This window comes from Rhinopithecus roxellana, chromosome 20 (assembly GCF_007565055.1).
Source record: "Rhinopithecus roxellana isolate Shanxi Qingling chromosome 20, ASM756505v1, whole genome shotgun sequence".
Lineage (NCBI taxonomy): Eukaryota > Metazoa > Chordata > Mammalia > Primates > Cercopithecidae > Rhinopithecus > Rhinopithecus roxellana.
In genome coordinates this window covers 54,040,642-54,054,685 of record NC_044568.1, presented here as the reverse complement: position 1 = coordinate 54,054,685, position 14,044 = coordinate 54,040,642, and the positions used below count along the sequence as shown (strand labels likewise).

At 57.9% G+C, this 14,044-nt stretch overlaps 1 protein-coding gene across 3 annotated transcripts in view; it reads left to right on the top strand.

The window, feature by feature from the left end:
• The first annotated feature begins 819 nt into the window (after positions 1-819).
• NECAB2 (N-terminal EF-hand calcium binding protein 2) overlaps positions 820-14,044 on the top strand; it is a 42,117-nt gene continuing 28,892 nt past the window's right edge. For 2 of the 3 annotated variants that reach the window (XM_030925297.1, XM_030925298.1), the window contains exons 1-5: positions 820-1,031; positions 4,280-4,304; positions 11,315-11,423; positions 13,666-13,691; positions 13,856-13,953. In XM_030925297.1, coding sequence (XP_030781157.1) covers positions 831-1,031; positions 4,280-4,304; positions 11,315-11,423; positions 13,666-13,691; positions 13,856-13,953 — 459 coding nt within the window. In that variant the 5' untranslated portion in view covers positions 820-830. The remainder of the gene's footprint in view (positions 1,032-4,279; positions 4,305-11,314; positions 11,424-13,665; positions 13,692-13,855; positions 13,954-14,044) is intronic. The other variant, XM_030925299.1, reaches the window with a different exon arrangement.

Below are 14,044 nucleotides of genomic sequence, written 5' to 3'. Positions count from 1 at the left end.
GATGGATGGGAAGGTGGGTGGATGGATGGGAGGGAGGATGGATGGGTGGGTAGATGGATGGATGGGAAGATGGTGGGTAGGTGGATGGATGGATGAATGGATGGGCGGGCGGGCGGGTGGGTAGATGGATATTGGATAGATGGATTGATGGACAGGTAGGCGGGCGGGCGGATGGCTGGATGGACGGAGGGATGGGTGGGTGGATAGATGGATGGGTGGATGGAGTGTAAAGGAAAGATGTTCTGGGGTGAAGACTGGTTCTGGGCGTTGTGTAACGGAAGGGGCGGCCTGAAGGGTCGTCCACGCCCGCGGGAGTTAAGGGTGGGCGCCCGCGGGTGTGACAGGGCCGCGGTGCGTGGGCGCCGCTCCCCGGGGCTGGAGCCGGCAGAGGGCGCTCCGGGCTCGCTGGACACCCGCGCTCCGGCCCCTGCAGCGCGCCGCGAGTGGGAGGGGGGACTTTAGAAGCGGGGAGAGCAGGAGACTTTTGGGGAGCAGACCCCAGGGGCGCCGCCCCGCCCCCAGGCCTCACCTGCCCCGCGCCTCTGGGTAGCCCCATCTGTGGCTGCGCCCGCGCCCCTAGACCCGGCTGGCAGTCCTCAGGCCCCGCGCCCGGCCGCCGGGGGTGGGGGCGGCGGGGAGCGGGCACGTGTCTCGGGGTCCGGCCGGCCCGCCCCCCGGCGCTGGCCAGTCCCCGCGGTGTCCGCGGCCGCGGGGGCAGCGGGAGAGAGGGCGGGGCAGCGCGGCCGGCGCGGGGAGGGGGTCGCGCGGGGGCGGGCCGCGGCCGGGCGGGGGTCGGCGGGCTTCCGGGCGGCGGCGGCGGGCGCGGCGCGATGTGCGAGCGGGCGGCGCGCCTGTGCAGGGCCGGCGCGCACAGGCTGCTCCGGGAGCCAACGCAGCAGGGCCGGGCGCTGGGCGGGCTGCTGCGCTGGGTGGGCGCCAGGATGGCCGAGCCCCGGGAGCCGCTGGCCCCCGCCGTCCCCGCGGACCCCGGCCCAGCCTCGCCGCGCGGGGGCACCGCCGTCATCCTGGACGTGAGTACGCGCCGGCCGGGACCCGGAGCCCCCTCCGCCCCTCGGGCGGACCCCGACGCCGCGACTCGCGAGGCCCCCCCCCTACCCGGGCAGGAGACCCCCGGCCCCTTCGCGTGCCAGAGCGGGAGCCCCCAGCCCCGCCACGTCCAGGCCGGTCTCCAACCCAGTTGTCTCCCTGGGCCGGGAGACCCCCTCCTCCGCCCCTCCACCCGCACTTCTCCGAGTCCCTGCCTGCCCACAGTGAGGACCCGTGAGCCCCCAGACCCGGCCACTGTCCCCCTAGTTTTGTCCAAGCCAACCCCCCACCCTTTACCCCGCGGGACTGGAGTCCCTCGCCGCCTCCAGCCCCCTCCTCCTCTCCATCCCGGCTCCTGTCCGGAGCGATACTTTTCAGAGGCCCCCAACAACCCCTACCTCTAGCCCACCTCTCTTCGCTCTAGACCCTGAGCCCCCGCTCATCTCACGCCCAAAGACCCTTTGCCCCAGCTACTGCCACTTTAAAAGTGAAGCTCCCTCCCCACCTTCTGTCTTCTCGTCTCCTTTCCGTAGAGCCAGAGCCATCGCCCATCAGCCCTGAGCCAGTACCTCTCTGGTCTTCTCCACCCCGCCCCCTTCCATTCCAAGCCCTCTTCTGTCCTCTGTACCCTTCCCCACACCCCTCTACCCTAGCGAGAGCTGGGTCCTCTTCATGGACCAGACTCACCCCTCACCCCTCCTAACTCCCCTGGGACGCAAACCACCCGCCTCTGGGAAGCCCACCCCACCCGGGAGGGAGCGGCTTGGAGGAAGAAGACTTCTCCCGGCAGAGAGCACTAGGAGGAGGTGGACGGGGCTTCTGGGGGTGTGGACTGCGTGTTCCAGCGAGGGTCCTTCTGGGGTGGCGCTGGGGGCTGCCTCTGCCTGTGTGGTGGATTTCTGGGAGAGTGGTGGGTGTGTGTGAATGTGTGCACACGCGTGTACAGCAGATCCCTGTGAGTAGGGGGGGCTCCCTCCCTTCCTCTCTCCTCTTCCCTGCTCCTGGAACCCTTGGCAGGGTCTGGACTTGGGGCGGGGGCTGCTGGACAAAGCAGGGGAAGCTCTAGAGTGCTACACTCACAGGCACACACACGCGCACGCACACATAGCCAGAGAAACACCTGTGCAGCCACACACACACCCCCCACCCCGTCTCAGGACCCCCACAGAGCTCCCACTGAAAGTCCTAGGCAGAGCCCTGCAGGCCTAGGCTGCCCTGCACGGAAGCCCTGCCCAGTGAGGGTGGGGGCTCTGAGCCTCCGTCTCCTCACCAGCCAAATGGAGTGATGAGCGGTGGCGGGGCGGGGGGTGCTCCTGCAGACTCCTGGAGCTGGCTGACATTACCAGGTGTCAGCCCTGCCATGTCACTCATGTGTTCAGCATTCTTGCCCAGAGCCGGCACCTGCCTGGTGCCTGGCCTCAAGGGGGATCTGGGACACCCAGATAGGGGCCCCAGCTTTGAGGAACCTTGCCCAGTCAGGAACAGGGCTGCAGGGTGCCCAGGCTGGATCTTTGAGGAGGGCCTGGGGGTCTGAGGTTCAGCTGGGAGGAGGGGTGATGTTTGAGAGGCCCTCCCGTGCTTCAGTCTCACCGCCCAGGTGCCTGGAAATGACCAAGGGTGCCCCTGTCTCGTTGCTTGGAGGGATGGGGGTGGAGGGCATCTGTCCTTTACCCTAAGGCGAGGACAGAGGGTGGAAGGGTCAGAGTGAGTATTACCTCCTCCTCCATGGCTGACCTGGCCCCAGCAGCCCTCCCTGGTGTCAGGAAATGTGCACATGTTGCTGCCCCTCCCTGGGTCTCAGCACCCTCCTTGCTACAACAAGCCAGTGAGATTGGGGTGGGGGCCACCCCAGACCCTGGGATCCTTCTCAGGCTTTAAAGTGCTGGTGGGCCAGGCACCGTGGCTCGTGCCTGTAATCCCAGCACTTTGGGAGGCCGAGGCGGGTGAATCACCTGAGGTCAGGGGTTCGAGACCAGCCTGACCAACAAGGTGAAACCCCGTCTCTACTAAAAAAATACAAAAATTAGCCAGGCATTATGGCAGGTGCCTGTAGTACCAGCTACTGGAGACGCTGAGACAGGAGAATTGCTTAAACCTGGGAGGCAGAGGTTGCAGTGAGCCAAGATCGCGCCACTGCACCCCAGCCTGGGCAGCAGAGCGAGACCCCATCTCCAAAAATAAAAAATAAAAAGTGCTAGTGAATCAGTCCCCTTAGGATCTGGTGACGGTGAAAGGTCTGACTCCACTACAGTGCAGAGTAGGTGGGGCGTCCTGCATTGCAAACAAGCTCCTGCAGGACCGCCGAACAGCTCCTGTGAATAGCAAGGTCTTGGCACACAGGTGTCAACATTGTGCCTGGGAAGCTTTAAATATGCTGAAATCAGAGCGGGCCCTCACAACAGCTGATTCAGTCACCCTGGGGTGTGGCCTGGGCTGAGGAGGTTTTGAAAGCTCTCCAGGCGATGGTGCTGGAATGGGTGGAAAGCTGCCTTCGAGCCTCATCCTGGCAAGCGGCACCTGCCAGCCAGACCTTGAGGGAAGGGGAGCAGCTCTAGCCCAGGGATTTGGATGTCACTGGAAAGGCAGGAAGAGGAGGCACCTGGTCTGTAGGTTCAGGCCAGCCTTGGAGCTGCCCTTCACCCATCCCTGCCTAATGCAGCCAGAACCTCGTCTGTGGCTGCTTTTCTGAGCTCTTGGCGTCCTGTTTCTCCTCCTGCACCCCAAAATTAACACAGTCCTGCCTGTGGCTGGCATTGTCACCAGGCCTTGCAGACACCTCCGTCGGACTTATCCCAACCTCCCTGGAAACACACCAGGGGTTCTGGAAGGACTGCAGTGGTAAAGGTTGCGGCGCTCCCTGGGACACTGATTCGGAGTGGTTGTATGCAGCTGAGCATTTGGCAGTGGTGGAAGCTGCGTGGACTGATGACTGTGGATGTACACCTGCGGGGATGGCCGTAGGCCTGCGTGTGTCTGTCAACATGGCTGGGGGCAGGCTGGTGGTACTGGCAGCCGCTTCCACGTGGGCAAGGGGAAGGCCTCTGCCTGCAACATCCCTCTCCCGTTCCCCCTGGATCCCAGCCCAGGGACGGGGAGAGGGAAGGGGGGATCAGCTTCCCAAGACCCTAAGCTGCTCCTGGGAGAAGAGAAGGATCCCAGTATCCGGTCAGAGGCCGCCGGAAGGGCTTGCCTCTCCCTGGCCCAGGGCTGACTCAGCCTCTCTTTTCTGCAGATTTTCCGCCGTGCGGACAAAAATGGTGAGTTTGCCTTCCAGGCAGTCTGCCGCCCCACTCCTTCTGTCCTTGTGCTTCATGGGGAGGGGATCAGGGATAGGAGACATGTGCAACCTTGAGCCTAAAGGCTTGGAGCGCAGGGGTCTGAAATTAGAAGGCCAAATCCTTCTGCTGCTCTGTGCCTCAGTCTCCCCATCTGTAAAATGGGAATCCTAGTAGGACCTACTTAGCAGGGACACCTCCACTCGAGGGCTCAATGAGTCATGTCTGTGATGCCAAGAACAATGGCTGGCTGTGGTAAGTGCTGGGTGTACTTTAGGCCTTTTCCTAGCTGGGCTGGACCAGAGGAGCCCAGGCTGGGGCCCAGAAACCCTCCTTTAAAGGAAGCCCCCAGCTTCACGCTAGGCCCTTTACAAGCCTTGGTGCACTTCTTCGTAGCAACCTGAGCAGTCAGTGCTCTTGCCTGTGTTGACACCATAGCGGCCCAGAGAGGTTAAGCAATTTGCCCCAGGGTTACCCAGCTGCATGAAAGAAGTGGAGGCTCTCCTGCAGACCCGGGCCCTTTTCCCCATATCGCTCAGCCTCTTCAAAAATGTGAGCGGCATCTTGTGCCACGGAATTCATAGCACTCCACTTCTCCTGACTCCTTGGAAGGGCTCCACTTGGAGAAGGAGCCCAGGCCTTGAGAATAAGCACGGTTAGGAAGGCCCAGCTGAGCCTCAGCTAACACAAAGCACCACACCTCCTTAAAAATACCATACAGGTGCAGCGCAAGTCACTGTGGACTTTAACCAAGACACATTCCCTCTCTGGGCCTTGGATTTCCCGCGGGGAAAGTGGGGCAGTAACACTTGCCCTGCCTTCTTCCCTGGGTTTTGGGGAAAAGCCAGAAAGGGGGTGTGGGTGACAAATGTTTTTAAAGATAATTGAGTGCTCCTGGTGTGTTCATTCATTGAGAAAATCCACATCAAGTACCAAACCTGTGCCAGGGGAAGAGCAGGCAACAGAGACCCTGTGACCTGCCCCGGGACCCTTGGTCCTCAACACCTCTGGCTCCGGTTCCTCTCCTGCACAAGCTGGAGTTGAGGATGGCAGCTCTGGTCTGGGTCTCCGGCACCCGCCTCATCCCTGGGAGTTCCTGTTGATGGCTCCCACCCAGGGCGGTTGCAGGGTGGAGTTGGAGGCCTTGGATGGGGGTGGAAGGGCAGTGCACAGGCCTGGGCTGGAATCAGTTCCGACAAGTCTCCCACCCTGGCCTCCTGCATCCCTGGGGTGACGGTGACCACTCCCAGGCTTCTGGGGAAGAAGGACCATCAGCAGTGATTCCATACGGAGGAGAGGAGGAAAATAAGAGGGACGTAGGGAGATGAAGTGGCTCTGGAAAAACAGCCGTAGCACCATGGCGTGAAGAGCCTTGGAGATGAGCCAGGGGAAACAGGAGGCTGTCCCTGAGATGGGGTCACTGGAACCCTCAGCGTCATTGCCTGTGTGCTGGTCTGGCTCCTCCAGCAGGTTGAGAGGTAGGGATTTGGGTTTGTCCCTTGTCCTGGGCCCGATACCCAGCACACAGTAGGTCCTCGGTAAATGTCTGTAGACTTCGTGGACGTGTTTGTTGGTGAGAGTGTAGCTGTGCGTATCTCGGTGACACAGCAGCGTACAGCTGCTGGCAATGCGTGTGTCCAGTGTGGGCCTCTAGCCACAGCTGTATATCCCGAGTGTGTGTGTGTGCGTGTAGTTTGTGTGCAGAGCAGGTGTGGGCCTCTACCATGGCTGTACATCCTGAGTGTGTGTGCAGTTTGTGTGTGTGTGTGTGTGTAGTTTGTGTGCAGAGCAGGTGTGGGCCTCTACTATAGCTGTACATCCCGAGTATGCAGTTTGCGTGTGTGTGTGTGTGTAGTTTGTGTGCAGAGCAGGTGTGGGCCTCTACTATGGCTGTACATCCCGAGTATGCAGTTTGCGTGTGTGTGTGTGTAGTTTGTGTGCAGAGCAGGTGTGGGCCTCTACCATGGCTGTACATCCTGAGTGTGTGTGCAGTTTGCGTGTGTGTGTGTAGTTTGTGTGCAGAGCAGGTGTGGGCCTCTACTATGGCTGTACATCCCGAGTATGCAGTTTGCGTGTGTGTGTGTGTAGTTTGTGTGCAGAGCAGGTGTGGGCCTCTACTATGGCTGTACATCCCGAGTATGCAGTTTGTGTGTGTGTGTGTGTGTAGTTTGTGTGCAGAGCAGGTGTGGGCCTCTACCATAGCTGTACATCCTGAGTGTGTGTGCAGTTTGTGTGCGTGTGTGTGTAGTTTGTGTGCAGAGCAGGTGTGGGCCTCTACTATGGCTGTACATCCCGAGTATGCAGTTTGCGTGTGTGTGTCTTCCTGTGTGCGGATCTGCAGGAGCCATTGCAGTGTGTACACTTTGGTGGGTGGTGCCTGGCCCCCTCAAGCACAGATGGGGTTCTGTCCTTGCTGCAGGCTCCCCCCGTCAGAGGTCATGTGTCCCCCTGAGCACAGCTGTGGGACCCTCAGTTTAATTACTGCAGCCCCCCAAAGGCCGAGCCTGTTCCTTCTTGGGGCTTACATCTTCCCAGCCACCATGTGACCGCTGGGGGCTGTCACCAGGGTGAATGTGGGTGTGAGATACGGGTTCCAGCAAGAGCTTCCCAGGTCCCGGAGCCTGACTGCCTAGGCTCAAGTCCTGGCTCAGCCGCGGCAAGTCACCAAACTCCCCAGCCTCAGTTTCCTCATCTGTAAATGGGAACGATGGTGACAGCACTCACCTCGGACAGCTGTCTGAGGATAGAGCTGCTCTCCTGTCTTGGCTCACTGAAGATGTCAGTAACTCCCAGCTGCTCTGCCTCAAATGCCTTGGAAATGGGAGTCCGCAGGAGTGGCTTGTCCGGAGGGGTTTGATTCCTCCATGCTCAGCAGGGAGTTTGGTCTGGTGGAGGCTGCCAGCAGCCACTGAACATCTATTATGCACCAGGACTTGAATGCGCTTTTTCCTTTAATCTTCATGGTGATCCTACTGAGACAAGAAGTATCAACCCCCACCCTCCTTCAAGATGACAAAAACAAGGCTCGGAGATGGCACGTGATAGTCTTCACATGGTCGGGGGGCAGCGGTGCAGGCAGGTTCTGATTCAACGCAGCAGCTTAAAGCATGTAGGAGTGGGGATGGGACTTGGTGTGGGTATAGATAGGGGAGTGGTGTGTGGGAATAGGGTGGCTGGGGAAAGAAGAATGAGTGTAGGGGTGCGAATAGATGTCAAGGAGTTGTGGGTGCAGGGATGAGACCAGGCGTGCAGGGAGGTTTGGGTGCAGGGATGAGAGCAGGTGTGCAGGGAGGTGTGGGTGCAGGGATGAGAACAGGTATGCAGAGGGCTGTGGATGCAGGGATGGGAACAGCTGTGCAGGGAGGTGTGGGTGCAGGGATGGGAACAGGTGTGCAGGGAGGTGTGGGTGCAGGGATGGGAACAAGTGTGCAGGGAGGTGTGGGTGCAGGGATGGGAACAAGTGTGCAGGGAGGTGTGGGTGCAGGGATGGGAACAGGTGTGCATGGGGGTGTGGGTGCAGGGATGGGAACAGGTGTGCAGGGAGGTGTGGGTGCAGGGATGGGAATAGGTGTGCAGGGATGGGAACAGGTGTGCATGGGGGTGTGGGTGCAGGGATGGGAACAGGTGTGCAGGGAGGTGTGGGTGCAGGGATGGGAACAGGTGTGCAGGGAGGTGTGGGTGCAGGGATGGGAATAGGTGTGCATGGGGGTGTGGGTGCAGGGATGGGAACAGGTGTGCATGGGGGTGTGGGTGCAGGGATGGGAATAGGTGTGCAGGGAGGTGTGGGTGCAGGGATGGGAACAGGTGTGCATGGGGGTGTGGGTGCAGGGATGGGAACAGGTGTGCAGGGAGGTGTGGGTGCAGGGATGGGAACAGGTGTGTGGGAGGTGTGGGTGCAGGTATGGGAACAGGCGTGCGGGGAGTGTGGGTGCAGGGATGAGAACAGACGTGTGGGAGGTGTGGGTGCAGGGATGGGAACAGGCATGCAGGGAGGTGTGGGTGCAGGGATGGGAACAGGTGTGCAGGGGGTGCAGGTGTGGAGGCAGATAGGCACACAAGCACACACAGGACTACTCAACACTGATGCTCGCCCTGCCTCAGGTGTCCACAAGAAGGATGGATGTGATGCCTCAGAGGAGTGGGGGATGGGGGTGCAAACTCAAAGGAGCCCCCAGGCTGCCCTTAGGCCTTAGAGATTACAGGAGCAAAGGCTCAGGGTTGGCCTATCAGGGTGGTTCCTGTGACAGAGACTTGTTTGGCTGAGATGGACACCAGATGCCCCATCCCTATGGGAAGGTTAGCATGAGGGGCTTGACTGGCATCCTGGGACATAAACCCAGAGGGTGGCTGAGGGCTGAGTGCCAGACAGCATTCCCTCCAGGGACATGGACACTGGCAGGCTCTTGGCATTTGAAAGGTCATGGAGATGCTGAGTTCGTGCTAATTAGCAAAGACACCTGCAAAAGGCCTGCTTGGGGTCTCTGGCAGAAGTGCCGGCACTGACCCGCTTGGCCTGTCTAATTGGACTGGGGGCCTGCGTAGGCCATGTTTTTCCTCATTAGCGGATTCATTAGGCCGGTGGTCAGGCGTTCAGGGTAAGCGGAAAGCTTTGTGATGGGGCACCTTGCTGGCCTCTGTCTGCCTGTTCTCCCTGTGTGCAGTGGGGGACCAAGGTACCTCGACAGGCACGTGGGGAGATGAGGCAGCCAGAGGGAGGCTGGGGTTGGGGCTCACTAAGACCTTCCTGTCATGCCCATGGTGACTACCCCTCACCCAAAGTGGGGGTGCCTGAGCCAGCACCCACCCCGGGGGTAGGTGGCGATCTCGCCACAAGATCCTACCCCTGGATTAGGTTGAGAGCCTGGACTTGGGAGCCAGATGGCCTGGGTTCAAGCTTCAGCTGTAGGACCTAGGCAAGTACCCTAATGGCTCCGTGTCTCCATTTACCCCTCTCTAAAACAGAAGTGATAGTACTACCTGTGTCTTGTTATGAAGACTAAAGGAATGAGCATGTGGAAAGAACTCCACGTGTGGCCTGACTCCATGCCGTGACTCCTGGGTTTTAGCTTCACTCTTGCTGAAGACACTTGGAAGGCGTTCTCTGTCACGGAACACAGAAAGCCACAGCTTCGATTTCACTCATTTCATGGCTGACTACGGACATTTTGTTGTTAGGTTTTGAGTCTTTGGTTTGTGCATGTGTGGTTGGATTGGGGTTTTGTTGGTCTTTCCTTTGAAAGTCAAATTCTTCCCACTGTAACCTCGAAATCTGCACTGCGATGTTGGGGGCATCTTGGGATATTGGCCCTAGTCCCCCACGCACACGTTCATGTTGTTTACCAGCCTCTGATACTTTATGCCCTGTGGGGTTAAAGAGAAAAGTGGTGGCATGAAACCATGGTAAGATCTGAAGACCCCCCTCTCCTGAGCTTATGCTCTCACCGCTGTGTTGAGCTCCAGCAGAGCTGCTAGGAGCACAGACAGAAGCACTAGAGCCTTTAAAGTTTAAGAATGACTCATTCTGAACCCAAGTAGGTCTGCCATGTCAGGTTAGGCAGATTGTGCGCTGCACAAGGGCACGCACCCGAGGAAGTGGAGGGTTTCAAATCCAGGCTACAATCCACTTTCAACACGTGCGCCAACACTGGTCTCATCCTCTCAGCAGAGAAAGTAGTGTCTTTTTCTAATCCACAGGAAGGTGCCATGTGGACTCGCAGGGCCCTTGTCCCAAGCACCCAGCTTTGAATGCAGATCCTCTGGAAGTAATGTGAGGGGTTTATGTAAAGAGGCTGGGGTCCAGGAACCGTCGTGGGCTCCCTTTTCTCCCTGACCTCCATGCCCCTCACATAGTTTCTGTTAAGGAGGAACAGATCCTTGAGGAGGGGGAGGTGGCTGCAGGGCAGGTGGGGGATGAGCTTGCTGGCGTTTGCTCAGCAGGTCTGTCTAGGTGGAAGGAACTGAGGGTGGAAGCTTAGGGACTACCTTCCAGAGTCCCTGATGTTCTGCTCAAGCAACCTCCCCTGGTGGCCCAATCTGATCCAAACCCACAAGACCTTCCTGGTGGGGCCAAAAGTGTCCCCAGAACAACTGCGAGTGAGGGGAGGTGAGGCGATGGGCAGGACAGGTGGTATGCGTCAGCTGTGGACACCCCTCTGTGGAGCTCCACCTCAGAAGCACAGCCTCTGGCCAGAGCATTGGCACCTCCAGGCCTGGCACCTCCTTCCCACATGGCTTGACATCTAGACAGCTGCATCTGTGGCCTGGGAGAGGAGGTAACAGTGAGAACCTCATGCCAGCCATTGGCAGGCATCTCATGCTGCCTCAGGGAAGGACTTGAAGTTTGCCACATAGATGGGGCAGAGAAGAAAGGGTTGTTCTGTACTCTAAGAACAGTGCTGAGAGAGTCAAGGCTTAGGGGCTGGGATTGGGGATGGGGATGTGGGGAGACCACTTGGCATTTGGAAGCTATGGAGTGGTGGCTCATCCAGCTGCTGGGCTTTGGATCCACTTCATACCGATGGTGTGACGTGGGACAAGTTGCTCACACTGGGTTATCTTAAATAGCACCTGCCTCCAGGTGGCCATGTAAATTAATGAGAGAAAATTCCCTGGCAGGGGCAGGTACTCTGTATTTGTTGAATACATGGAAACTGTTGAGTGCATGGTGAGCCCAAGAAAGCTAGCTATTGCATTATTGTTGGTTTGAGGATTATCTGTAAACAGGCATTGGTCTGGGAATTAGCTGGATGAGGCAGTGATTCTCTGTGTACTGGAGTTTACTGGTTAGTGTGGGAATTAGCTGAGTGGGTAGGGATTATCTAAAATGGAATTTGTCTTTTAGTTTGGGAGTTAACTGGGAGGGCAGGGATTATCTGAGCTGGAGTTCCTCTGTCAGTCAGGGCATTGCCTGGATTTGGGGGCCATGCATGCACTGGCCCCACCAGCCTTATCTCTGCAGACACCAGCTCTTTTCCCTGCTTCCTTCCTTGCAGATGATGGGAAGCTGTCCTTGGAGGAATTCCAGCTCTTCTTTGCAGATGGTGTCCTCAGTGAGAAAGAACTCGAGGATCTCTTTCACACTATTGATTCTGACAACACCAAGTGAGTTCAGTCCTGGTTGGCAGAGTGGGGGCATGTGTGGGCCATGGTGGAGGCGTCTTTTCATCTAGTCTCCATTCCTAGTCCCCTGTAAGGGGCAGGAGAACTGAAAATCCCCAAATTTGCTAATCCGGAAGTCAGCTCTTCACCGCCTGGGGTGACTGGGGCGTGTGCAGATTCGTATTGCATTGGCTACTATCTCAAGTGTGTCTCTTCTGAGTGCACATGGCCAACTAAGGAGAGACTCTCGGTTTTGCAGTGGACATGGGATTATGAAAATGGGAAGTTGGCAATGACTTCATCTTTCTGCCATCTTCAGCCAGCAGCTGGTTCTAACCTTAGCCCCAATGCCTGTGCATCCTCCTAGTCCTAACTGTGAGATTGAACCTCACCCTAACACTGACTTCTGTGTTAAAGCAAACACGAATCCTAACTCAACACTACATCTACCATTATACCGTGGTAAACCTGTTCTCCAACCCAGTCATAACCCTAACCTGCATCTCAGAATCAGTCAAAAACTCTGGCTCCACCCCATGTCTAAATCAAGTGGGAAATGCAGATTCTACTCAGACTTACACTTGATCCTTCCCAACGTCACCTCCAATCTTGCCCTTGGGATTCCCCAGACAGGATGAGGTCTGAGCCCTCTCCTCAACCCCACCTTCAGGAGGGATCAGAGTCCCCCGATCTCCTTTCTCAGGACTACTTGCGTGATGAGGACCCAAGTGTCCAGAGGGCTGCTTAGGGCACATTTGGTAAGTTGAGGTTCTCTGAGACTGGCTAGAGATGGTCTGGACAAGAAGCTACCACAAAACCAGTGTGCAAGGGGCAGAGCACAATGGTGGCTTGGACCAGAGGCTGGGGCTGAGAGTGTCCTGGGGGACACTGGCTGGGCACCAGGATGTGGTAAGTGGAGCATACACCATCCTCTGGGAAAGGCCACTTTAAAGAAATGGCTTCAGGCTGCAGACTGCAGAATGGAGAACTCTCTGGAGCCAGATGGAGATTTCTGAGCTGTTACTGCAGCTTCCTGGGGTGCTTTGAAGGGGCCAGGCAGGTGCCCATTGATTTAGACCTTCTCTTTCAGGGCCTTTTGTGTTAGGGCCAGCAGGGTACAGGAGGGGGTGGAGGTGGAGGGAGAAGGAGGCACTGGATTGAGAGTCGAATTGTGAGAGTGTGTGTGGGTGGGTGGGGGTGCAGGGAGGACTCGTGGTTATGGAAGGTCAAAGCTCTGAAAGACTTTCAGGATTAATCTCCTCAACATTCCCTAAGGTGTAAGCCACAAACATTAGCTCCTTGGGATGCTAAATAGACTTTGTGCCCAAAAGAGTGCACAAACAAAAAGATTTGTTAAACACGAATTAAAGCAGAATGACAGGGTCGCTTTCTGCAGGACTTGCCAGAACTCTGAGTATGAGATGGAGGGTGGAGGCACCTCCTGACAGAGCATGCAAAGCCTCCGAGTGCAGATTCACTGGGCCACAGAAGCCTTCTGTCCAGATGCGCCTTGCTGAGCCTGGGCTCCTCTGAGCACGAGGGGGGACCTGGTCCCAGAAAGGGCCACCACTGTACTGGGTCCCTTGCACATTGACTTGGCAGTTGCTCCTTATCCAGACCATCTCTAGCCAGTCCCAGAGGGCCCCAGCTTATCAAATCTGCTCCTAAGCTGCAGAACCACCATGGTTGCCAGCACTGCAGCCCTGATCTTGGGGCTGGTGTATGCTCCTTCACTGCCATGGGGATAGGCTCATGCTCAGCCCGTTCCCCCAAGAAAGGACAGGACCCTTCTCCAGGCTGCAGGAATGGGGATGTGGGACCCAGGGGCTGGGACCAGAACAAGAAGGGCTCTGCCACACCCCCAAGGACTCCAGGCAGGGTCTCCTGGGGGTGGGTCAGTGGGTCAGGTGAGAGCTTTGTTGACAGCCCGTCACAGTAACGGGTCCCCACCCTCTGTCCCTTTACCCCTTTCCCGGCCCCTGGCTTGGCCCTACCCTTGGTGTCATTTATTCATGATGGGGTCAGCAGACTCAGAGAAAACAGAAGAAGGGTGGGTGGTGTCAGGGGTCAGACAGACATGGGCCTTCAGGGGTGGGGATGTCACCTACCTGCTGCACACTCATCTATAAGGCGGGGCTTGTGGGGCCAGCACACAGGCTGCGAAGAGCAGGCGGGATGTGTGTTTTCGCAGGCTGTGCAGGGTCAGGCCTGCTAACCCCCTCTCTGTCTCTGTCTGTCTCTGCAGCCACGTAGACACCAAGGAGCTGTGTGGTAGGTGCCTGGCTATTCTGGGACCAAGATGGGGGTGCCGGGATGGGGCTGGAGGAGAAGGTCCTGAGGCAGGGAGGCTGGGGCTAGCGCAGGTGGGAGGGGCAGGAGTGCTGAGTGGGAGGGGCAGGACCTGTGACCCCTGACCTTTGCCTTTCCTTCCCCAGATTACTTTGTGGACCACATGGGTGACTATGAGGATGTCCTGGCCTCCCTGGAGACCTTGAATCACTCTGTATTGAAGGCCATGGGTTATACCAAGAAGGTCAGTGGGTGTAGGTGGCCCCGGGGGTCCAGGACTCCAGTGCTGCTTCAGCTCCACCCTTGCCTAAGGATGCCTGGATTTTTGAAGACAG